We start from the raw sequence: 24,903 nt of genomic DNA, 5'->3' as shown, positions 1-24,903 counted from the left end.
CCCCCCCCCCCCCCCCCCCCTCCTCGGACTTCGAAATTTGTATTCCAGCGCTCGTATTGACTCAGGGACGATTACAAAGCGCCGCAGGAGAATTATCTGAAGACAAAAGTTTAACATCTGCTTAGGGAAGAGTTGTCATAATCGTAGCTCTTGAGAAAATCTTAAGATTATGGAAATAATTGTTTAGACCAATACGATGACATTCTATTTAAACGTTTATAATCGTTATAAGTGAGGGTTGTTGGTCAGCTGAATTTTCACTTTCATAAAGGTTGATATTGTTACGATGGTATTAGAATTATTACACTGTTATTTATTACAACGTGATTGAAACAGTGTATTATTTCCTCGAGGCTAATTGTTATGTATTATATTATATTATACTACGTTGCACTATAATGTACTATATTATACTGCATTATACTATACTATATTGTACTATGTTACATTATAATTACACTGTATTGTATTATATTACATTTTATATTATTTATTATTTATTTTATATTAAAGAAATGATCTACGAAACAGAAAGCGAAAGTGGTTATTACTTCTGCAGGAACTTAGAAGACGAAATATTATCCCAAGATAATTTATGTTTAGTGATAAAAAAGAGTGCAACTAAGAGGGATGGAAATTACGCCAGTGAATATAGAAATAGAAATGAAGACTCAAAGAGGAAACAGAAATCACAATGATCAAGGATCGCAAGCATCAACGTTGAAGTAAGTGGAAGGTTTCAATAAAATTTTTACAATTTTTATTGATTTACAATATATTTGTATTATAAACATCCATAAATACCGTATACAATACAAAATCGCCAACATTCGATTATCATATTTTGCAATAATCGGTTTTGAACATTTCTTCAATTTTTTGAACAGAGTTCAAATATATATTGAATATTGTAGTGTAAAAATGAGATATTTAGTTCGGAGGTTGAAAATTACAAATTTTAAAGCTTTAAAATTTCATTAATGTCAAATGACAAATTATAGTTAATTAACGTATCATGTTAAATAACATGATAATAACGTATTATGTTAAATAACAAAAAATCGTCAACATCTCATCACTATCTTCTTCAGTAATAATTAATATAGAACATAAATTCAATTTTTAAAATAAAATATTTTCTTAGGTATTAAAAGCTATTTTTCAAATTCCATTTTATCACTGATAGACGTTAAATAACAGAGCATCGTGAACATCTGATCATTATCTGCTTCAAAAATTCATTTCACGCATGCATTAAATCTTCTAAACAAAGTATACTTAACACTAGAACATGAACTTGAAATATTGCGTTCAAATGTTGGAAATTATTCTTTCAATTCTATTGTATCACGGATCGATTGTTAAATAACAAAGAATATTGATTGTCAACATCTTCATCTCATCAACATTTTCTTCAATAATTAATTTTCCACGTTCTCTCAATTTTCTGAACAAAGTATATCTAATAATATTAAAGTATTAACCCCTTTGCGCTACGATTTGTCTTACAATTACTGTGATCAGAATTTATATGTAGTTCATAATTTGCTAAAAGAAAAATAAGGTTTATAACTATTGTATGCCCATATGTTCTGTAATGATTATACATTCATAACAAGAAAATAGAACATTATTTATTTATAACAAGCCGTTCTACCTCGAATTCAATCATAATTTCTCTGATAAACATTATTTACAGTTTATATAACTAAAAATATTGTATTTTGAAATATTTGTATTTTATCCATACGAAATTGAGTCACGTGACCCGCACAGCCGTTGCATTTTTTAGAGTTCTTTAAACATTAAAAACCACAATAATTTACAAATTATCTCGAAACACAATAAAATAATTTTTAGTCGTATCTTAGAACCACTACTCGATTATAAAGGGTTAATACTTTATTTACTATAATTTTTTAATTAATTAGATTAACACTTTACTGACCGGTGGCCTATAACTCGGCTTTTTATAGCCTAACAAAAGTGTTAAATTGTACTCCAGCAAGCTCCCATATTATTGTATAATTTTTTAAATGATAGATACCTTTCCCGACGAATGCGATAAATCAAATAAAATAGAACAGACCAAATAAATATTGTTTAACTCTAATTTTATGAGAATGTAAAAACGTTTAGGGCTGAACAGCCGGTCGGTAAAGTGTTAATGTTTTATTCAGGCTATTCAAAAACTGCATCACGAGTCCGAGATTATGTCATAAGTCAATTGGTTAACATATTGAGCTAAAATATTGAAAGTCGATCTTCAAATTCCATCGTATCACTGATCGATGTCGAGATCCACTTCCTCAATGCCGTCTTCCACTTTGTTCTTGAGAGTGGACATGCTGAGGGGCGTGTTCATGTCCATCACTTCCGCCCCCTCACGCCGTTTTCTCTTCGACCTATATAAAGGATTTTCGAATTGTCCTACGGATGCTTCCCCGGTATCCTCCGTCTCATTTCCGGCTCTTTGCTCGTCGATGTTCACGACGTCTGCGAGTTGCACGTTGCCTTCGGAAATATTCTCGAAACGGGCGAAGCCGAACGGTTTGCTACCTTCTGTCGTTTTGTCTGCTCGAACACCGTCCCGGATCGTGGAAAACATCTCGTAGCAGCTCGAATAGACGCTGGAAAAAAAATCGAACGCTTCGTTAAAACTGCCGTAATGTAAATCGATGAGAAACAGTTTCATTTTGCATGAAGATTTTTGCGGCCTACGTAATTAGGGGAAGTAATATTTATCAGGTGATTTGAAGTAACTTTTTCCTTTATAAAAATTGTACAGGTCGCGCTATTAACGAATTGTTAACGAAAAACAGTGACCAATGAGAATCGAAAATTTGAAAGACAAAATAGATTCGGACACTGTACGTTTGCAGGAGAAAGGAACGTTTTTCATAAACGGGACAGTATTTTCTCCGCAAGCTGTATAAGTATTTTTGGAGCCAATAATTGGACCAATTTTGATTACCATGGGATAGATTTAGAAATCTATAAATTGAAATTCATAGGAAAAATTTGAAAGAATCTATGGTGAAATAATAGACTAATACCTTGTTGCAAATATTCACAAAAATGATATTAGTTAAAAGTTGTTAACATAAAGGGTGAGTAACAAATTCTGTCCCCATATATATAGCCGTTTTGAAAAATACTTCAATTTAATATTTTATATATCTTCATCGATACATTTTCGTAGCTTTCTTTAAAAATTATTAATGTTTACCACACACTTAATTACTGTAATTTCGTTCTACGAATTTTGCAAAGCTAGATTTAAAGGGTATATCCTATTGTAAAACGCGCTTTTTGAATACTTTTTTATAAAAAAAACTATGCAACCTTTCTTACCAACATTTTTCATAGATACTTGTTACTCTTTCTACTACGTTTACAAACAATATTTGTTTAACTCATTCGTCGACTTGAATGATTGCTCGAGGATCTACTACGTTCAATAATCATAATTTTAATTCTTTTCTTACTACTTCCGCTAGCTTTTTTTTTCGTTTTCGGTGGTCATAGCAATGTCTACGTTCTTTGATGCGCTCTTATGCAATGTAATAATTCTAACCGTGCTCGTGAACAAACATGAAGAATTCGAAAGACAGAATAGATGGGGACACTGTACGTTTCCAGAAAAAAGGAGCATTTTTCATAGAGGGACAGAATTTTCTCCGCAAGCTGTATAAATATTTGTGGAGGGTGAATTCAGAGGACGCGATCACAGATACTAGTCTTTTATGTGCCGTCCTTCTGAATAAGCAATATATACAATTTATAATGGTCTGGCTTTGTTCTTTAATAATAAAAGTCTCAAGATGTGTCTTCAGGGTTAAACCAACACGCGAAAATATTTTGTAGGTACTCGAGATAAGGTGAGTCAATTTTGACTCATATTCTCGATTATCGTGTGCTGACTCATAGAAAATTTTTATCATTTTGGTGAAAGACGTTCTAAGAATATAATAAATCCATTTATTATCGACACACATTCGTGAATGTCATAACTTCTGGTAACGACAACGGAGTCAAACTATACAATTTCTGATAATCGGATCAAATTAGCTTTAGATATTTTGATACATCGGAATTTGTGCTTCAGAAAAACAAACTTTAAATTATGTAAAATGGGGATTCATTCTAAATTATTTTTAACTGTTCGGAGAGTGGAAATAAATGTTATACTTTCTAAACAACTAAATCTGAATTCCACAGAAATGACGATTAACTTTGATTTAAATAAAACGAGGCTTACTGTTAAATTTTTATTAAATATGTGATAAGTAATATAAATAAATGAGATCGATAGAAATGTTTACGGCCGAATGACCCGTTGGTAAAATGTTAATAAGTTTATACATTATAAAAACATAGTAAAAACGTGAGGAGACGAGAACTGGTAAGCAGCGTGCGCTTCTTTCCCCTACGAGGAAGATTGTAGGACCATTCGGTATCAGGAGACAAGGACGTAGGCGTTGATAAACTGCGACGAGGATTGCACAACCTCACAAAAACAGAAGGTCAAGATCTCTATAAAGTTGAAATAACGCTTAAATCGATAACTTTTGAACATAACCTCGAAAAACCTTATTTTCGAATATATCGCGGCAAAATGCGATGCAATAGAACCTCAATTATCCGGGCTAAACAATATAATAAAAACATTCCGATTATTACTTTCGATAGCTCAGAGATTGTACAGGCATTTATATTATACTAATCGCATAACATACATCTTGTTGAGGGGTTGTGTGGAATAAAAGAACTCTCGTGTAGTATAAAACCAGTATAAATAATTATATTTAAAAGTTGATATGAAGGTACGGTGGAAGGACAGGCGCACGATGTGAATACTACGGACTGAATAGAAGAACTAGTGAGCTAGGTGACAGTACGCAGTTCTGTGTCTAGCATAGTTGAAGGTATACCTGTACCCTCATACAAGTTCGGTACCTTGGATGTAGAAGTTTTCCTAAAATACAGATATACGTCGTTCTGCTTAACACATCTAATATATTCATCTCGTAATCCTCTTAGAAACGTTACAAAAAATATTCCTGTTTTGTGAAAGCCAAGGTAATGTTGTTTTTACCATGAGAATCTTTTCACCGACATCCATTTTACGCTCCATACCCTGCATACTCTTTTGTTCTAAGCTGTTTTTACCGGATGGCTGCAACTTTTGTTCCAAGCTTTTTTATGTCTGCCGGTTGTAAGCAGGTGAAAAATCGAGCGTCGCGTTTTAGGGAAAACACCCTTCGCATCGCCGTTGTTCTCCAACAATCGGCGCGGAAAACTTTTATTTCGCACGTTTATTTTTGCAGACAAATCGAGCGAAATTAAATGACATGCGTGGGACGATGAAAAAAAAATGATTTGGAATTGTACAGAAATTTCCGTAATTTTTCCAACGAAGTAGAAGAAAGTTATCAATGTCATACTATTTTATAAATCATACTACATATAAAATTCGCTTAAAATTGAATTGTGGCGGCAATGAGTGATCATCTATTAAAAGCTTAGTCGATAAAACAGTCTGAAATATTCTATATCACAGTTTATTGTTTCTAAAGATCAGAATTTTTTTAAGACAGGCATCTATGCATTAAAATCTCATTGAGAAAAGTGTATTGTAACAAATAGAGCATATTTTGATTAAATAAACAGCTTTCGAACAAAGATATGCAGTTTTATAAATACACTTGAAAATCCGATATTTCATATGCTCTAACCTAATACTTTATTTAGGATTCGCTTGTAATTGAATTGTGGCGGCAATTGGCGACATCTCTTAAAAGCTCAGCCAATCATAATAGTTGTTAACATTTTACCATGCGCAACAATGTGTTTCTGTGCTGTCCCCGCCAATTTCTATAAAATAGCTAAGACTTGTGACAAATTTTAGCAATGTTAAATACGCGTTATCTGTTTTAGTAATAGTAGAATCGTATTTATTTTTATGCTAATATTAGCTTAGATCGCGTGAAAAACTCACGAGAATTCTAAAAGCATATTAAAATTGATTTTCACGTAAGATTTTTAAATGTTCCTTAAAGCTTAGTGGTACGATTATGACAACTCTCGTCAATTATCATAAAAATCATAGTAACATCGTAGTAAAATCATAATAAATTCTTAGTAAAACCGTAGTAGATTCACAGTTCTAAAATATGTTCAAGTATGGCACGACCATGCCAACACTCTCCCATTTTCTTTCAGACCCGCCGCGGAATGGCGTTCGCGGATTTCGTGCTCCACATGCCGACGCGACGCGCGAAATAATAAACTGCTCGAGTTGATTGGGCAGGTCGGGTCAATTAAACGCTGCGAGCAGCGAACGAAAGGGTTGCCGGGTAACGCAATGCCGAAGAAACTGCCGCGTGTAAACCGGTGAATTGTAAATAGAGCCGAGTTCGCCGGTGCTCGGCCATCGCCGCCGGCGCGGTGTTTCGTAAATTGAATCACTCTCTTGTCTTCAAAGTACGCTAATTAGAACGAGCATATTTTCTGCTTGCTTATTCGGCGTTGTCATTTAATGAATACTGGTAACTAGATTGCGAATATTAATGCAATATCAAAATCCCAGGAAATTACTGCGAGATCTAACAATTCCATTAATATTCGCTTCGTTTTACCGGAATTTTGCAGCTGTTGATATTTGTGCTTTTCTAGAAAATTAGTACTTTGTTGTTGATCCGATCGATAATGATCCTGAATTTTTTTGGTCGAAACGGTAGCTCGAAGTCTTACAATTTTTTAGAATTTAACAAATACTTAAAATTCCAATTTCTTGGCGAACATTTTTTTGGGTTTCTGCCGTCTTTGGTTCACAGTTTTGCGCTCGACAGCTTCGCAAAGCGATACATTTTGTTTATTACAATCTCCCAAATACGAAAACTTCTCAAAAATATTCTTCCTTTCCTCTTCTTCTTCGTCACTTTTTATGCAAGCTTTTCGTTAATATCAATCTTTGTTTTGGAAGACTTTTAAAGTTAAATCTTTAACCCCTGATGACGAATATTGTTGTATAATCCTCTTTCTCTTTCGATTTTCCATGAAATCATTAGTTACTAATTTTTCTTCACTATCTAAACTAAATAGTCTTGTCGTTTTGTTCTTCCCCTTGGATGAAATAATTTCTAACATTTAATATTAAATCTTAAGTTTTATATTTAACTGTAAGTACGTATATTGCGTAAATTTATTTTTACTGCATTAATTAAACGTGTTGATTATTCAACTAATGCAATTGTCCTAAAACTGAGGTTAACTTGTTAAATACTAATTAATTAAAATTACGTTCATCACTGCCTTCGAACACTATCAATAATAAATATCTCAGTTTAAGTACAAATGAACTTGAACCACTTTCAAAATAAACGACTCAATCATTGAACTAACCCTGAAAACTTGTATGTCCAAAATTATCGAATTTACTCGTAATAGAAGTAACCTTGAATGTTTTATTGATAGATATCTTGTAGTCGTACATGCGACCACGAGTGGACTTAGGCCGCTTTCGAAATAAACGGTTAATAAACGGAAATGAACGGCTCAATTGTAGTTCGCAGTACAGTCCATTACAACGTAACGATCTATAAGCACGTGTTCGCAAAACAGTTGAAGTTATTGTACAAAAGCTATATACATACGCCTAGAATATGAGAGGTCTCCTCTAACTCCTAGCAAATAATGTTAACGCACGTGCAACAAGGCGGCCGATTGTAAACATTGTATAAATGTATGATATTGCGTGGTATCTCGGTAATTAGTATCAGATGATCGTTAATGCTAGGGATACTGTTACGAGCGAAATGTGTTTTAGCGACCTTGAATGATCTTAGAGTAGCAGTACCGCTATGAGATCGCCAAAGCAAATGCTGTCCTATCATAGTGAAGCAACTGCTTTTACGCGATAGTGAAAACAGAGAAGTGTTGCAATTTAAAGAAGTACCAATGATCATGAAATTTTATTGATAAAATAATCCTGGAAAAGATCGATTATATTATTACATGTGACGCAGAGAACAGTGTAACTTTACCTTGATTATTAACATTTTTTTTCATAGGATCATGTACACTGCAGACAATTTTAGGTAGACGAAGATTTTAACCCTTTGCGGTCGTATGTATATTCTCAGCCACCAAAGCAATTTATTTATCTTTTTGCATCTTTTTTATTTTTACATAAAATTAAAACATATTGTTGCATATGTCTAAACATTAAAACGGAGTTAATAAATTTTGTTTTTCCTTCTTTTATTATTGTTATCTTATTACTGTCCTCTGAAAGAAAATTAATTACAACCAGCATGACTTACGTATTTAATACGACCGCAAAGGGTTAATTTACTCTGTATATACTAAATAAAAATAGTAAAAAAATCTAGAAAAAAAATCAGATGGAAACTAGAAAGATCTATTTTATCATTACATGTAACGCATAGAATAGTGCAACTTTGTTCTGAAATATATTTTTATTGGATCATTTGGCACCGGAGGTAATCAAGGTGGACAAAATTTTCGCCTCACTCTGAATGTCACCACTACTACACTCGAAATGGTGGTGTGGCGACTACCTCCGCCGTTCGCCAGCAGATGGACTGCTTTTCCGCAACTACAGATTAAAATAAGATAGTAGAAATTTAAGTTTTCAATTATAAATCATTTCATTGAAAAAGCAGTTACCTGAGATTGTCCCGATTTGTATATACAGGGTGCCCAAAAAATGTCTCGCAATCGGGAAATGGGGAGTACCTGTGATCATTTAAAGTAACTTTTTCCTTAGCAAAAATGCAATCCGCGGCTTCGTTTACGAGTTATTAATTAACAAAGTTGGCTGCGCGCGCACGAGGATTCAATCTGCTGCTACGCGCGCGAGCCAGCTGACTGAAGCCGGGTCGCGACTGCTTTGAACCACGATCAAAGTAACGAACAAAGATTTTATGAATTTTCTATTAATTTCGAAAATGTCACAAATATTATTAATGGAAAACTCACCCATTCACAGATTACAGTAACGTTCACTTTCACTGCACTAAAAAAAAATCGTCCGCGCGCAGCCAACTTCAATCATCAATAACTCGTAAACGAAGCCGCGGATTGTATTTTCGCTAAGGAAAAAGTTACTTTAAATGATCACAGGTACCCCCCATTACCCGATTCCGAGACATTTTTGGGGCACCCTGTATACCGCGAAACTGTCCTTGCCCTTATCCCTGTCTAAGGCAGTTCTTGCTAAAATGCCTTACCGACGAGTCCACTAGTGGGCTCGGGACGAAACGGTATCCCCTCTCTTTTTCCCGCTCCTCGCTCCTCCAAATTTCCAATTTTCTTAGCGCGCCACAGTGGTTATGACTACTACTGGGTGAGTAGTGATACTATATGCAAAAATAAAACGAAAAAGAAGAGTAACATTTCTTCTTTATTTAAGATCGCATTTTCGAGAAAGAACAGTTTAAAGAGCTGTCAAGCTTTGTATGGCTTGTAATATGACGGGAAGTAGAACTGGTACGTGATGGTCAGACGCGCCACTTGATTCCAACTGAGTAGTATTAAATGAATATTAATATGAGTAGTATTAAGTGAGTAGGCTTAAATGAATTTCTTTATTTATCGAAACATGTTCTCCCAGGTTGACATCAAATGTCCTATTAATTGACTTCGATAGGAAACATTTTAATGTGAGACCAAAGGAAAAACTTCTTTATGCTAAATTATGCTAAATTATTTAGTACAAAATATATCATATTTTCAAGTTCTTTTAAGAGCTCATTAACATGCTCAAAAACATTATTCTATGATTTGTTATATATTTTGATTGTGATAATACTACATTATGTTTTATTGTATTGTATGTTGTACTGTATGTTGTACTATTATATTATATTGTATATTTTATTTTGTATTATATTGTATTCTATACTCTACTGTGTATTCTATCGTATATTCTATTGTATATTGTATTCTATATTCTATTGTGTATTGTATTGTACATTGTATTCTATATTTTATTGTGTATTGTATTGTATACTGTATTGTATATTCTATTGTATATTATACTATATATTTTCTTGTGTATCGTATTGTACACTGTATTGTATATTCTATTGTATACTCAATCGTATTGTGTATTGAATATTATAGTGTATATTGTATTGTATTATACTATATTATATTATATTATATTATTGATTATGAAAGCACTTATACAAAAGACATCAACACACCATTTAAATGTTTTAAAAAGTGCAACATAGCTAACCAAAACCGTTTAATTTACCAAAAACTTTGGATATCATTATAATATACACAGTAATTGATAAGCTAACCCTGTGTGCAGCAAAATCGAGCAAAAACATGAATATTTAACTGCAAAATCAAGCTCCCCTTAAAGAAATTCGAATCACTTTGACCAATTCTAATGAAAGTTGTTTCGTTTTAAAAAGCGTACGAGTTCATTTTTAACTAAGTGTATCTAGATATACATATATCTGGAGGTTAGATATGTATGTACACAGATACACTTTCATTTTTGTGGCATCGAAACCAAACCTGTTGCATTTCCAAGTTCACTGTTCCCGCGTTCAAATTTTCCATGTTTCTCTTTCGTTTCCGCCGTGTCGCTCGTGCATCCGTGTGCAACTTTTCAGTTTAAACCCTTTGCCCCTGTGTATCAAAGGCTAACGGCCGGAAAGGGAACTGTCTGCAGTTCGACGTTTCGAAGCGCAGCTGCGATGCAGTTTGCCGTGCGTAAACGCCAACCAGCTTTCTGGAATTCCGCGCGACCGTTTTATCCGGCGAAATCCAGCGCCACGTGTGCGTCGTTTCATTATTTCGTATCGCGGGAAACTTGTGCGCCAAGAAATTTAATAATTGCTACGTGGCCAGGGGGGTGAGCAAAGCACGCGGGGTAAGTATTATTAGGTCGTACACTCCCAAAGAGAAAGATAGCACACGCGTGCTATTTCTTTAATTTCTTGCGTTATAATTATAGTACAGAAAATATGCCAATGATACAGAAAGACCACCTTCTGCTAATATAAGCTAGTATAAACCATCTGCTAGTATAAACATAACTTTTATTGACTATTCTTTAACGAATTATCGTCGTAAAAATACAAATACTCAAATGAATACAGACAAAATGATAGCACATCTGAAAAATATTCCATATTATATAAATTTAAGATAGACAAATATGAAAATAATATAACTGTACCTGTGTTTAATAATGTGTGGATCCTCCGTGGTTCTGAATTACTTCTATCATCCTTTTTGGTAAGGATTTATACAGTACTTTAATTGAAGATTGTGATAAATTTTGTCATTCCTCTTTGATATTGATTTTTAAGTCATTTAAATTTTTAAATTGTCTACCTTCTGCGTATACAGCTCTGGATAATAATCCCCAACAATGCTCAATTATAATTAAGTCCTGGGAATACGCCGGCCATTCCAAAACAGGAATTATCTCTTTTGAAAAATATTCATGAATAATTTTTGCCGTGTGTACGACAGCATTATCTTGCTGCAACACAAATTCTGGACCTGCAATGTATTGTGCATACTTATCAATTTGGTTTTTTTATTAATCTCAAATAACTTGCCCTATTCATTTTTCCTTGTATAAAATTAATATCCGTTTTTCCTTTGTAACCTATGCCGCTCCAAATCATTATTCCACCTCCTTTCATTTGTCGTCTAATTCTTGTTAAGTGTCCTTTCCGAATGTCATGATGATAGTATGCACTATTATCTGGACCATTCAAACAAAACCGTTTTGCATCTGTAAAGATTATATGTATTCCTCCAAGTTTTCCTCCAGTGTATACGTTTCTTCGCAAATTCAAGGCGTGCTTTCTTATGCTTCTTTCTTAATCGTGGCTTGGCTTTTATTCTTGATCGGTTCATAACATTACTCATTTGCAGCATACGTCGAACATTTTGAATATTAGTTTGTACACCAGCTTTGCAAGCAATTTTTCTTGCAGTAGCACCAGAATTAGATGCAGCACGATGTATTGCTGTTGTGTCACGGTGCGATAGGGTTGCTGCCCTTCTAGTGCTCTTCCTTTTACCGCAGTTATCCACATCTTTTAATACGTTATATACAGCTTTCCTACTTCGACCAATTTCTTTCGCAATTTCTGTAATCGTCACTTTCCGTTTTCTTCAAAATAGAATTGCGTTTATTTCACTGCCAGGTAATCTTTTACCACGGCCCATCACGAAATGCGACAGATACTAATATCAAAAAGCACTGAACACCGACTAACCACTTTAACTTCCTTAAACCACGCGACATATTGAAGAACATTAAAATAAACCTTGAGTGCGCTATCATTTTGTCTCTGTCTATTCGTGTGTTTACATTCCTCCTAAGAGAATATTTCGTAGAAATTCCAATATAGATATTGTTTACACATTAGTAGAAGGTAATCTTTCTGTATCATTGACACATTTCCTGTACCATAATTATAACGCGAGAAATTAAAGATAGCACACGTGTGCAATTTTTTCTTTGGAAGTGTAAACTATGAAACGGGCGTTGAATAAAGATAAAGACCAAAGAGCACGACGTTTCACTGTATTTATTATATTCGATCGAAATAACTTGCATCGGCATCGACAACTTTCTGCCAACAATCGGGCAAGCGATATATGACTATTTGAAAAAAATCACCATTTTTAGAGTTAATAAATAGGTCAAAGCCTTTTATAATATCATTTTGGTAATTGTATTTTTTATCTCTTAGATATAATTAATAGTTTTTGTTTGAAATTCGACATTTTTGGAAGCAATATCGAGCATTTATTGCATTAGTCGATCCATCTCCGAACGCGTGATTAATGTTTGTCGAAGCTTTAGCTGTGCTGTGATTCAATTAGAGCTCGTATAGGAAAAGTTAATGTAAACAGCATTTTATTTTCATTTGGTTTCGGAGAAAAATCAAATAAAAATGGGATACGAACGCGAAACAAATTTTAGGAGATGAGGAAGAAGAATACCTTTAAAATTTTTATTTAATTATTACGTGGAATATGATTCCGAAATATATAATATAGGTTCATCATGAGAAAGAAAAAAAAACAAGACAATTTAGAAATACCCTCGAAAATGATTACGCATTAAAAATCTAGTAACGCCATTTGACATACTAAAGAAACATGTGTTAGATTACATTTTTTCAAATCACGTGTTTATGAGATCGGTAAGTTTAGTGTTAATATTATATATATTATGTTAATTTTATATTATATTTTATATTATCTTTTACTTTATATCTTTGTTATTTTATGTTATATTTTGCTGTTATTTTATATTTTATATTTGCACTTTACTTTATTTTCTATTCATAGTTTTATTTGATCTTATATCTTAAGTTTATATTTTAATTTATTTTATACCTTATTTAAACCCCTCATTTCCCGATTGCGAGTGACTTTTGGAACACCCTGTATACCGAAATACCCAAATACCAAAATATTAAAAGTTTAAAAAGATAAAAACAATTGCGTCTTGCATAGATTTTAGAGGTAGAGTGTCAACAATTGTTACAATTGCTACAACTGTTTTTAACATTGCATGAAGCATATAATGAAAAAGAATTATGGCAAGATTCCGGAAGAGTCGCAATTTTCCAGATGTTCCGTCATAACTATCGTAATATTCAACTGCCATATGGTAGTCATTGGACGTCCGTGGAAGACGGAAATAGATAGAGACGGAAAAATGGGGCCACGATGGGAAAAAGTAATTACGCGGAATATGAAACACGCGGCGCAGTTTGCAAGCAGTTCCGTTCCCGTGCTTCTCTCCCTCCCGCCGTTTAGGATGCCCTTGTATCCAACAGGCCGGAAGTCTGCGAAATTAACTTCGCTCGGGAGAATTCTGAGCGTTATATTTCCTTAAGGGCTGATCATCTCCTGTCAGCGATCGTTCGACCCACGATCGCCATCTTTAATTTACGATCTTTTCAATCGCGTAATTACGAACTTATTTAATAACCGAACCGTTTACGTCTTTTATAAATTGTTTAAAACTCATACAATTGATTTGTACACGTTTCAACAATTGCATACATGTCAAAGATGCAGATGAATTATTTTTTATTCCGTTCGCATAATGTTATTAATTAAGTATGCTTTAAAAAGAAGCTTTTTTAGAGTAGTAAATGATGAGATAAAAAATTGAAAGTATATATTTTTATTGCATATTTTATGCTGAATCGAATTATGTAGGAATATATTTGTCAACTTTTATTTTGTTGTTAAGAATAATTATTTTTGTTAGGGTATATATTTTTGGAATGAAAAATACGTAAATAATATTTTTAATATCATGTGCACGAGCTATAGTCAGGATTTTCAGATTGAAAACTTTATTTTTGTTTCAACTATTTGGAGTTTAACATTAATTGATTATTCGAAACGTATATTTTAAAAATTGCATCTGAAAGATTACCAGTATTTGGTTTTGAGTTAAATGCTTCTTCTCCCCCATTCCTTAATAAACGGTATAGAATTTTGAAAAAAAAATATATGAGTTAGTGCTAGTTTATATTTATTATATATATTTTATATAATCGATTATAAGAAAAGACCGTAACCCAAAAAGCAGTAATAAGAAATCAGTAATTATCTCAGAAATAATAAGAAATAATAACAAATAACAAGTAATAATAAATAATATAAATAATATAATTAATACATAATAAGAACAAACAATAATAAACAATAACAAGTCACAAAATTGTAAATGTTTATCTCTCGATAAAACCTAATCATGCTTGATAAATAATCTTTTTCTATCCTGAGTAAATGGATAAAAATGTTTAAGAATAAATTTCTAAGAATTATTGTTAAACCGAATAAATAATTGTTGAACTTACTATTTGGACGAGTATCCCATGTACACAGCTGCTGCAAAGAACAGCATCAGAATGATGAACGGCGTGACGAAAATCGGTATGAGTGCAGCAGCAACTCGATGATCTCTTAAAGAAGCGCCTGAGATACTTGTGCTCATAACAATGATATTCATACCTATTTCAACAGAAAGTAACTATATTAAAGCAACTAATTTTTAGGTACATTTTTATTCAATCAGTAAGTAAGTTACTATAATAGTACTATATACTATAACAATACTATACGTTTGTACTGTACTATACTAGTAGTATATAAATTTGACTTTATCCATATTTTGTTTAAATACAATACTTTTATGAAATTTGTAATCTAATAAGGAATATCGAAGTATACAGGGTGTCCAACGTTAATTATAACCTATAATAACTAAAATCTTCACTAAGAATAATTAAAAAAATAGCAATTTTTAGCTAGTGATGATTAAACAGTTTTCGTTATTTTTTATTTTTTAAAAATATTGTTTATTTACTATTATCTAAACTAGTTTTTACTTTTTAAATATGTATTTTATATTTAGATTTCATACATGTATCGTTTTATAGGACACATGAGCGCACCCGTGAGCGACGCATGACATGGTTGCCTTTAAAAAATTATAACTTTCAAATTGGTTTCTATAAGGATATGATCTTCTCATAGTTACTTAAAGTAAGCTGTGTAGAAAATATTATTTTTTGCTAGAACACAGAGAGTGTTGCAGATCAAAAGTTATCCTTTGTCAATTATAAGGGATGTTTTAAGGAATATACTCGTCACGACAATATTTTTCTTTGTAACGTATATACTCGTAACGATGGAATGGCAATATTCTGCATCGTGACGTGTATATTCCTCATGATGAAATGGTAATATTTTGCGTTATGTCAAAGTGGCAATATTTTTCATTATAACGAGAATATATATCATGAAGAATTACCAATATTTTATATCATGATGTATATACTCGTCATGACGAAGTGGCAACATTCTGCATCGTGACGTGTATATTCGTCATGACGAAATGGTAATATTTTGCGTTATGTCGAAATGGCAATATTTTGTATTAAGACGAATAATTAACAATATTTTATATTATGACGTGTATACTCGTCACAACGAAAAAGCACTATTTTGCAATATGACGCATATACTCGTCATGACAAAATGGTAATATTTCGTATTATGACGAAAATGCTCATCACGAAAACGTACCAATATTTTACGTTCTCGCATATGTATATCCTCATCCGATGAGTTGGCAAAATTTCGTGTTACGACGAATCTACCAGCTAACTGGTTAAAAACGCGGAAAAGCCCTAAGGGAATTTCGCGAACGGAAGATTCCCAAGGAATTGCTTTCGCTCGCGGATACTAATAACGCCTACGAATCTGAATCATTCCACGGAATGAAACGTCCCTATCGGATTCCGCCTCTTCTACAATCGAGCACGATTGCGCTCTACTTTCTGGAAAACACAATAACTTCAGTTATTAGTCGCTAACTTATCGGCAAACGACGGCGCTGTTTCTGGAAACCATGGAGAACGCTTCCGAAACTTTGATTCGCTCTCATCAACGCTTCGACGAGTAATTCTCGGCAACTTCGATGTCGTAGACTATTATTATTCGTAATCTGTGTGTTTCGTAAGTTCTATAGGAAGTGTTGCATAAATTGTTCACGGTTACGCAAAAGACTGAAGTCGCAGATCGCCTACGATGAAGTAATCTGTTGAATCATGTCTTCACTCGTTATTCAATCATTCACCTATAGATTATTCCATGTCATATTTCAATTTATATATAACTATATAATTTATATATTTATATTTTATATTTACATTTTAATTTGATTTCATATTTTACATTTTATATTTTTATTTTATTTTATATTTATATATAATAATAAGTATATAATATTATTATATATAATAATAAATATATAAATATATATTCATATTTTAAATTTATAATTCTCTTTTATTATGTATTTATTATTATATATAATAATATTATGTACTTATTATTATATATAAATATAAAATAAAATAAAAATATAAAATGTAAAATATTATTTTATTTTAATTTTATTTTATACTTTATACAAACCCTTACTTCCCGATTGCGAATGACTTTTGGAACACCCTGTACACTGAACTAACAAAGGAATTTCTAAAGTATTTTTCGCCAGAAAGTGAAATTCGCAGTTTCAAATTACGGCTACTATGTATAGGATAATTCCATTTGCAAGTGCTTTTGTTCTCGGTTTTAAAGAGATCAAGCTTATTAGTTCCTAAGAAAGGAGGATCTATTAGCGGAGCAATGAAGCCAAGAAAGATCCGTGGGCATGCAACTTTGCCCCGAGCATATTATTTGCGGCGAAGGAATTTTACTTAGGAAGCTGTTTTTCACGTAGTCCACCGCTTCCAAGGTATCGATTCCCGAATAGTCGCCTTTTTCCTTTATTAAAACCTCGATGCCACCGTCGGAGCTACGTCTGGCGTGCCACGCCACCCTCTTCGAGTATCCTTCGAGAGCCTCGCTCGCTGCTGCGCGTACCAGCGGCAAGGACGCTTTCTCGGATAAAGACAAGCGTCCACCGCAGTACCGACAGCAGTGTCCTTCCACCTGAAACAATTTTACGGGACTTCATTTTTTTCAGCGGGTACTTGCGAAGGAGAACTATCGACAGTCGGCATTATCGATAGATTTTCATAGTTTATAGAAACTGTTGATGACTATCGATACTCCTATTGATAATCTTGTATTGTATTCTTTTGACGATATAGTAGAAATAAAATAATAAAATATAATATAATAAAGACATAATAATAAAATGCAATATAATATGGATCCAATATGAAAATATAACATAATAAAAAGAGAATAAGAGAACTTAATGTAATAAAAATACACTATTAAAGTATAGTATAATAAAAATATAACGTTAAAATATAATATAAAAAAATAGCATAATAGAATGCAATACAATATAAATACAATATTAAAGTATAGTATAACAAAAATATAATAATAAAATGCTATATAATATGGATCCAATATGAAAATATAATATAATAGAAAGAGAATAATAGAATGTAATGCAATAAAAATAGAATAATAGAATACAATATAATAAAAATGCAACGTTAAGATATAATTTAATGGAAATAGAACAATATAGTACATTATAATAAAATATCTATAACTACCATTACAAGTTACAACCACTCTACTGGTCTTCAATTAAAAAGAATTTTTCATAGTTTAGCTGATAAGAATTAATTAATATTAAAAGACACGCTTACTTTCAATGGAAATTCGCACTGTGTAAAACCGCACTTCGGTCTCTCGATGCCACAGATCTCCTCCAAGTAGTAACCACCCGGATCATTCTGGCACGGGCACTTATCGCAACTGTAATCTACATACCTGAATACAATAAACGAATCGTCCTTTAACTAGAACTGCAACGATACAGCAACGAGAAAATAATAAACAGTAATTACTTCACAGTGAATAATCCTTTATCGAACTCCCTTTTGTTCTCCATCCGCTTCCAATGCGTGATTCCGAGGGAGTAATTCTCGCCAGCCAATTTGACGGATCTCACTTCGATCTCCTTCATTGGCAACATAATGCTGAACGTGCGTTGTTTGTTAGGCAGGACAATGTCGTCCTGACGGCAAGGGACCTGCTCGAGATGTGGGGCAGCCTCGGAACTGCCCATCCAGTTGCTAGGATCTGCCCAGAAGAAATGACCCTCCTTTGTCCATCGACTGATCCTTTTTGGAGAATTCCTTAAATCGCTTAACTATGAAAATTGGTGATTAGTTTTTCATTGTAAATAGTTAGCTGTTTTTGACGAGTATATCCGTGATTATGGAATACAATATTATTATATCGTCAAAAGTATATTATTCGTCGTGGCGTTATGTACTCGTCATATTTTGTGGTATAACGTGTATACTCGTAGCGACGAAGTCGTTGTAGTTTGCTTTATGACGAGTATGCTCGTCACGAAGTGGTGGTAATATTTTACGTTATGATGTATGCACACGTTATGACAAAAGGATAATATTTTGTGTTAAGATAAGAATACTCGTCGTAAAGAAGTAGTTATCTTTTATGTAGTGACGTATATACTCGTCATGATGAAATTGTAATATTCTGCATTACAACGTAAATAATCGTAATGAAATAGAGGCAATATTTTATCACGACTACTATACTCTTCACGGCAAAACGGTAATATGTTGCGTTATGACATGTATATACATAAATTGAATTTTATTTAAAATATTTAAGTATTATTTATTATTATTTCATATGATTTTAAAGTGGCATTGCCTAAAAATCAGCAACTAATTATTGAATTGATAAATACATGCATTTATAACAAAAATGAATGGATGCAAATAATCTTAAAATTCAAGTAATTCAAGGATCTTCGACATATTATTTTAAACTAAAATTAAATCATTAAAAATAGTAGTTTCTGTTTTTGATAACTGATACATAAAGCTTTTATTAAATTGCAAAGAAAATTATTTCGTTCTTTTACAAGAAAATGAAGCACAAGTTTTTGATGTTAATTAGAGTGAAAAAGAAACTTTTTGACATTTTACGCTAATACAAGATCTACGTTTCATTGGTAAAATACTGAATTCAATGTTTAATCTTGTTATTTGAAAAAAAAAACGAAAGAACTCTTTCCGAACGATTCAATTTATTGTATAAATATCCGCAGTCTAGTAGCATAATTGCCACCGCAAGAGATTCATGTAGATTTCGAGTATTGTGGGCGAAGGTTGGCGTCTTTTGTATTTGCGTCATGGCGCTGTGACGTCAGCAGTTTCGGATGTAATCGCACCGCAGACACAAAACTTTGGATCGATATCATCATTTTGCAACATGTGCAATTTTAGAGTGAATGCGGTTTGACGTTTCTAGGGACGACTACCATAAAACTTACTCCACCATAAACATTACAATTATCTCAAAAATTCTGTACCCTTCTTATCATAAAGTGATACTTATTTTGTAACTAATTGTCGTTATTAGTTGATACACAACTATGCCAAATAAATCATAGTTTTTATACTCGAAAGTAATAATTTTCCCTTTTCGCGTTGTATGGTTTATTATTACTTTTGACTGCGTATAATATTTTTTTATTAATTTATTTATTAATGTTTTGAACCAGGTGGTTTATTTAGCAAATATAGATTAGTTACATGCACATATGTTCGATGTTACTTACTGCTAGTTTTTATGTTCTATATTCTAAATTATATATTGTAAATTTTATATTTATATATAGTATATAGTATTTTATATTATACGAAATATATAATATTTAATCTTTTTAATGTAGTATCTCAATGTATAATGTTTAATATTTTCTATATAATATTTAATATTTTTTATACAATATTTTAGTGTATAACATTTGCTATTTTCTATATAACATTTTAATATACGATATTTAATATTTCGTATATAATATTTAATATATAAAATTTCTCATAATATTTTATATTATAGAAAAATGCATAGACATATAATTGCAAAGAAACTATTTAATTCGTTGTTAACTTCGGACGTCACTGTAAGGGGTACAGTAATTGACACACGCGCTTACCCTTTGCGTTATACGTTCCATTGTCTGAAAACTGTTCGGGCGCAGTATGAAAAGTTGCGTGAAGAGGTTTCTGCCAATTTCATTTTCCCCCACCCTGTCGTATCGCGTGCCCCCCCCCCCCCCATGGTGAAATAATTAAAGTTTCCCCGATACCGAAGCGGCAGACTCGCGTCTCCGTTTCTGATTGCGTTTCACGGAGCCCTGGTAATATGCAGCTGCAGAGTGTTAATTCAATCTTCGGTGTAATCTGTTGCAAATGACAAAAGTGTCGCGACTATTCTACGCGTCCCTACCATTGTTGCGACGAAAATGAAAAACTAATTCACGCCGAGGCTAATCGAAAACGATTTTGCAACGGAGACCGTGACATTTCGCCAGCAAGCGTCTGGTTCAACGTCGAAGATTAATGTTAACTTGTTGCAATTTTTAATCTAATTGCGAACGCGAAAAACAATTTCGAAGAACGACGACGTGATGTTTAATTTGTGTCGAAATGGTCTTTTGCATTTTTATGCGCTGTGCGCAGAGTTTGACAATTATTATTTCAAGTAATAAATAACATTATAATTAGAAATAAGTAACGTTTAAATAAAAAATTAAATTAAAAATTATTTTGTAAAAAATCTTTCGAATAATTTATTTATTGTTTCTTATTGGTAAATAAAATGTCATTCGTTACTTGGATTTTAGGGAAGATAAATGATAAATAATTTTGCTTTCCAATCGTCTGTTGTATATTATTTAATGGATAATTTATAGATTAATTTCATAAAATGATATATTCTATTTTAATTCGAATTTAAGTGAAAAGCAAATAATAAGTAATTTCCTTTTTTTTGTTTATCGTGTAATTAATTTCTCTTTATTATTCAATGATATCGTTTAGAGTGATACAAGATTATTATTTGTTAATTATGGTACGTGTTCGACGCGTTACGCAGAATAAATAATAAATAATAATAATAATGATTAATAATTATTAAGTAAAAATTGAAATCATATTTGTAAATAAGGAATAAGTTTTATTATTTTGCATAATTCATTTAGACCCAAGTAAGAAATATTCTTCATAATTATAATCATAATTTAATAATTATTAAAATATCAAATTTTAATTCAATTTTAACTGTATATAGAATTTCTTAACGTTTACCATTAAATCGTATAATGAAACAATATTATTTAGCAATAGAATTTAATCATATACAGTCGGATGACCTTTCATTTTGCTTTATTTAAATGCATATTACTTTATCATAAACATTATATTGACAATTTTCAAAATTTCATAAAATCCATTTCCCAAATTTTATTTCAGAATGATTCATACTTGCAGCGTGCCATTCCTAGGTAGAACCAGAGATCCAGATCTAGATAAATCGATACCGCTGAGTATTGCGCCTCCATTTTTCGGCATTCCAACAGCGTGTCTGGTCTCCAACGGGAAGATCACGTGACTGTCGGTATCCGGCACCCTGTTGTCCATCCAGTTCTTCGCAGTCTGCCATTCGAGATCGGGCAACCATACTTTCTCAACCCCAAAAGTTACTTTCACAACATGCACCAACACTAACAATATTGCCTCGCACCTCATTGTCAACAAGAAATTACGTTAATATTTATTTCATTCACAGGAGAACAGCAGCGTCCATTTTAAAAACTTTGATCTGGACTAATTTAAAAACTAAGTCAATCAGAAAATTTTGGAAACTAAGTAAATATTAAATTTTCAAAAACTAAGTAAATGAAAAACTTTTACAAACTAAGCGAATATTAAACTTTTGAAAACTAATTAAATATTCAACTTTTGAAAACTAACTAAATATTCAACTTTTGAAAACTAACTAAATATTCAACTTTTGAAAACTAACTAAATGAAAAGTCTTTCAAAACTAAGTAAGTGAGAAACTTTTAAACACTTGAAGTGACCAATATTTCCATGCACGGTTCTCAAAATGTCCCAGAATAATGGCGCCGGTACCAAGCAATGCATTCAAACCGAAATCGGATTTCAAATTCCACGCGACCGAGGATGTACCTTGTATCCTCGACTAGTTGCTCAGCACGAATCGCGAACCCTGCGCTCGAGGCGTGAAACGTCGATGCGGTGTCCCGGTGACGGAAACGAGCAGCTCGAGAACACGATGGAAACTAAACAGTAATCGAAATCGAAAGGAGGCGTATCCGATTGTAGGTAGGCTGCATCAGCGTCGCGTTATTTATCGGCTCGATTTCACGGACTTCTCTCGACGAGCCAACTTCCAAGCGACTCACCTATGCGCCGAGGCCAGGTTCTGTCAGGATTTCAGTGGAATTCTTGACAGTTTTGTGGACAGTAAAAGTAGGTGCGAATATTCTGATTAAGGAAATATTAGATTGGGGAAAAAGAAATCCATTATTTTTTCGGTAGACAGCTGTAGTGATCGTTATCTGTTAAAGTATCGAGCAAATAATTTCAGATTTATGCTCGTTGGAAAGGTGACATTTCGCACTACAAAAATTTTTTTCCTTTTTTTTGTTTGGTCCATTCAGTTGCAAGCTACAGGGTGTTAAAAATGGAAGTTAACATAGAGAAAATTCGGTACATTTTACAATTTTTCTTTGATAAAGGCGATAATGAAAGCGGCTGAAATTGTGACTGGTGTTTATGGTCCCGATACTGTAACAGCCAATTACGCGCAATTTTGGTTTCGTCGATTCGGTACAGGTATTTTTGATGTTAAACATGCGCCTCGTACAGGTAGGCCTATCATAGAAAATGTTCACAAAATCATAGAAATAATCGAAGTTGATCGGCATGTTAGCAGTCGTAGCATCGCCCGGGAGCTAAAGATCGATCATGAAACGGTTTTAAACCATTTGCACAAAGCTGGATTTGAAAAGAAGATCGACGTTTGGGTGCCACATCAATTAACACAAAAAACCATGTTGATTCGAATTTCCATCTGTGACGTCTTGGCCAAACGGAATGAGATCGACCCATTCCTTGTACGCATGGTGACTGGGGGGTGAGAAATGGATCACATACGACAACATTTTACGAAAACGTTCATGGTCAAAGCCTGGTGAAGCAGGTCAGACGGTGGCCAAACCAGGACTAACAGCCAAGATGTTTCTGCTGTGCAGTTGGTGGGACTGGAAATGAATCATTTATTATGAGTTGCTTCCATATGGTAAAACACTAAATTCGGAACTCTACTGTCAACAACTGGACCGTTTGAAGCTATCAATTAACCAGAAACGGCCAAAATTGGGCAATAGGAGAGGTGTTGTGTGCCATCAAGCAACACCAGGCCACACACGGCTATAGTGAATCGCCAGATAATTCAGGAGCTTAGCTGGGACGTTTTGAGGCACGCATCATATAGTCCAGACCTGGCACCAAGCGATTACCATGTTTATCTTGCAGTGCAAAACTTCCACGAGAGAGACATCTACGAGACATCCACGTTCCAGCATCTACGAGAGAGACATTATGAAGGTACCTTTAAAATGGTAACAAATTATATAATAAAACGGTGCATATTTGACGTAAATCGGACAATCGGAAACATGTTAAATAAAGCCTTGAAGATCAGGTAAAAATAATGAATATCTTAATCGGTAGCTTACAAATCGGCTTTTTACTCCGAATGATAACCTGTGAATCGGTTGTCATGGTGACCAATAATTTAATACCTATTATTGAGATAAATGTAAGTAATACCGTAAGCTTCAATACTATTATATAATTTTTTAAATATCAAATATCTTTCGGGATTAATAAAATTAATAAAATCATAATAGAAACGATAATGTAACGTCGTGCTAAATTTTTACGACCAAATCCCTGGTCGTTAAAGTGTTAACAACGATATAGAAACGAGTCTTTCAAAAAAAGAAGGCGGGAATGATCTAAAAGCAATTGATGCAAGCGCGAATCATCTCTATGGCAACGTAGGCCAAAGTGCTGGTTACCAGATCACGCTGCTCCACTCGAAATAACCATATGTCTAATAGGTTCGAATAACGTCTTGCCACCGGTATGCATACACATCCTTTTTCGAAGAACATTTATTTGATAAAGTGTCAAACACAAGTCAAACATGGTTCTATAAAGAGGCTTATTAAGACAGAAACGCAGTTTGAAAATTCTGCTCGCGCTCACAATTAGACGTAACGCTTAACGGACTCGAAAACAACCAACTTATAGGAGACGAAATACTCCATGGATGTTCGATCGATCCGCCGGAGATTGAGTGGATCGTTTCTCGATCGTACATTGACATCGACGACGCGTCTGCCTTTGTCAACGTCGCCGGCAAGCTTCCGAGGATTTCTCGGGGAGGTGGGGGGGGGGGGGG

General features: G+C 33.3%; 2 protein-coding genes across 5 annotated transcripts in view; one reads left to right on the top strand and one right to left on the bottom strand.

Moving 5' to 3' along the window:
* Positions 1-806: 806 nt before the first annotated feature.
* On the bottom strand, positions 807-22,705 carry LOC144467947 (protein amnionless). 4 transcript variants are annotated; one of them, XM_078176974.1, is made up of 7 exons: positions 22,599-22,705; positions 21,891-22,244; positions 18,426-18,730; positions 18,225-18,348; positions 17,310-17,544; positions 14,901-15,054; positions 807-2,630 (listed from the first exon to the last, which is right to left on the bottom strand). In XM_078176974.1, the coding sequence occupies exons 2-7, from the start codon at positions 22,152-22,154 to the stop codon at positions 2,282-2,284; spliced, it is 1,431 nt and encodes a 476-aa protein (XP_078033100.1). In that variant the 5' UTR covers positions 22,155-22,244; positions 22,599-22,705; the 3' UTR covers positions 807-2,281. The 4 variants fall into 4 exon arrangements, with proteins under 4 accessions (XP_078033100.1, XP_078033101.1, XP_078033099.1 ...); XM_078176975.1 differs by having other exon boundaries at positions 21,891-22,232; XM_078176973.1 differs by having other exon boundaries at positions 22,490-22,695.
* Positions 22,706-23,176: 471 nt separating this feature from the next.
* Positions 23,177-24,903, top strand: part of LOC144467668 (histone-lysine N-methyltransferase SETMAR-like) — a 2,086-nt gene continuing 359 nt past the window's right edge. The window contains exon 1 of the mRNA XM_078176561.1: positions 23,177-23,568. Coding sequence (XP_078032687.1) covers positions 23,177-23,568 — 392 coding nt within the window. The remainder of the gene's footprint in view (positions 23,569-24,903) is intronic.

This window comes from Augochlora pura, chromosome 3 (assembly GCF_028453695.1).
Source record: "Augochlora pura isolate Apur16 chromosome 3, APUR_v2.2.1, whole genome shotgun sequence".
NCBI classification, from domain to species: Eukaryota; Metazoa; Arthropoda; class Insecta; order Hymenoptera; family Halictidae; genus Augochlora; species Augochlora pura.
This window is presented reverse-complemented; position numbering and strand designations above follow the sequence as displayed.

Excerpts from the sequence above, each read along its gene's own strand:
- LOC144467947 (XM_078176974.1), bottom strand. The coding sequence starts at position 22,154 with ATGAGGTGCGAGGCAATATTGTTAGTGTTGGTGCATGTTGTGAAAGTA. Across the intron at positions 18,349-18,425 it reads AAAGGATTATTCACTGTGAA|GTATGTAGATTACAGTTGCG; the intron begins GTAATTACTGTT and ends TATTGTATTCAG. Across the intron at positions 2,631-14,900 it reads ATGGGATACTCGTCCAAATA|CGTCTATTCGAGCTGCTACG; the intron begins GTAAGTTCAACA and ends TTTTTTTTCCAG.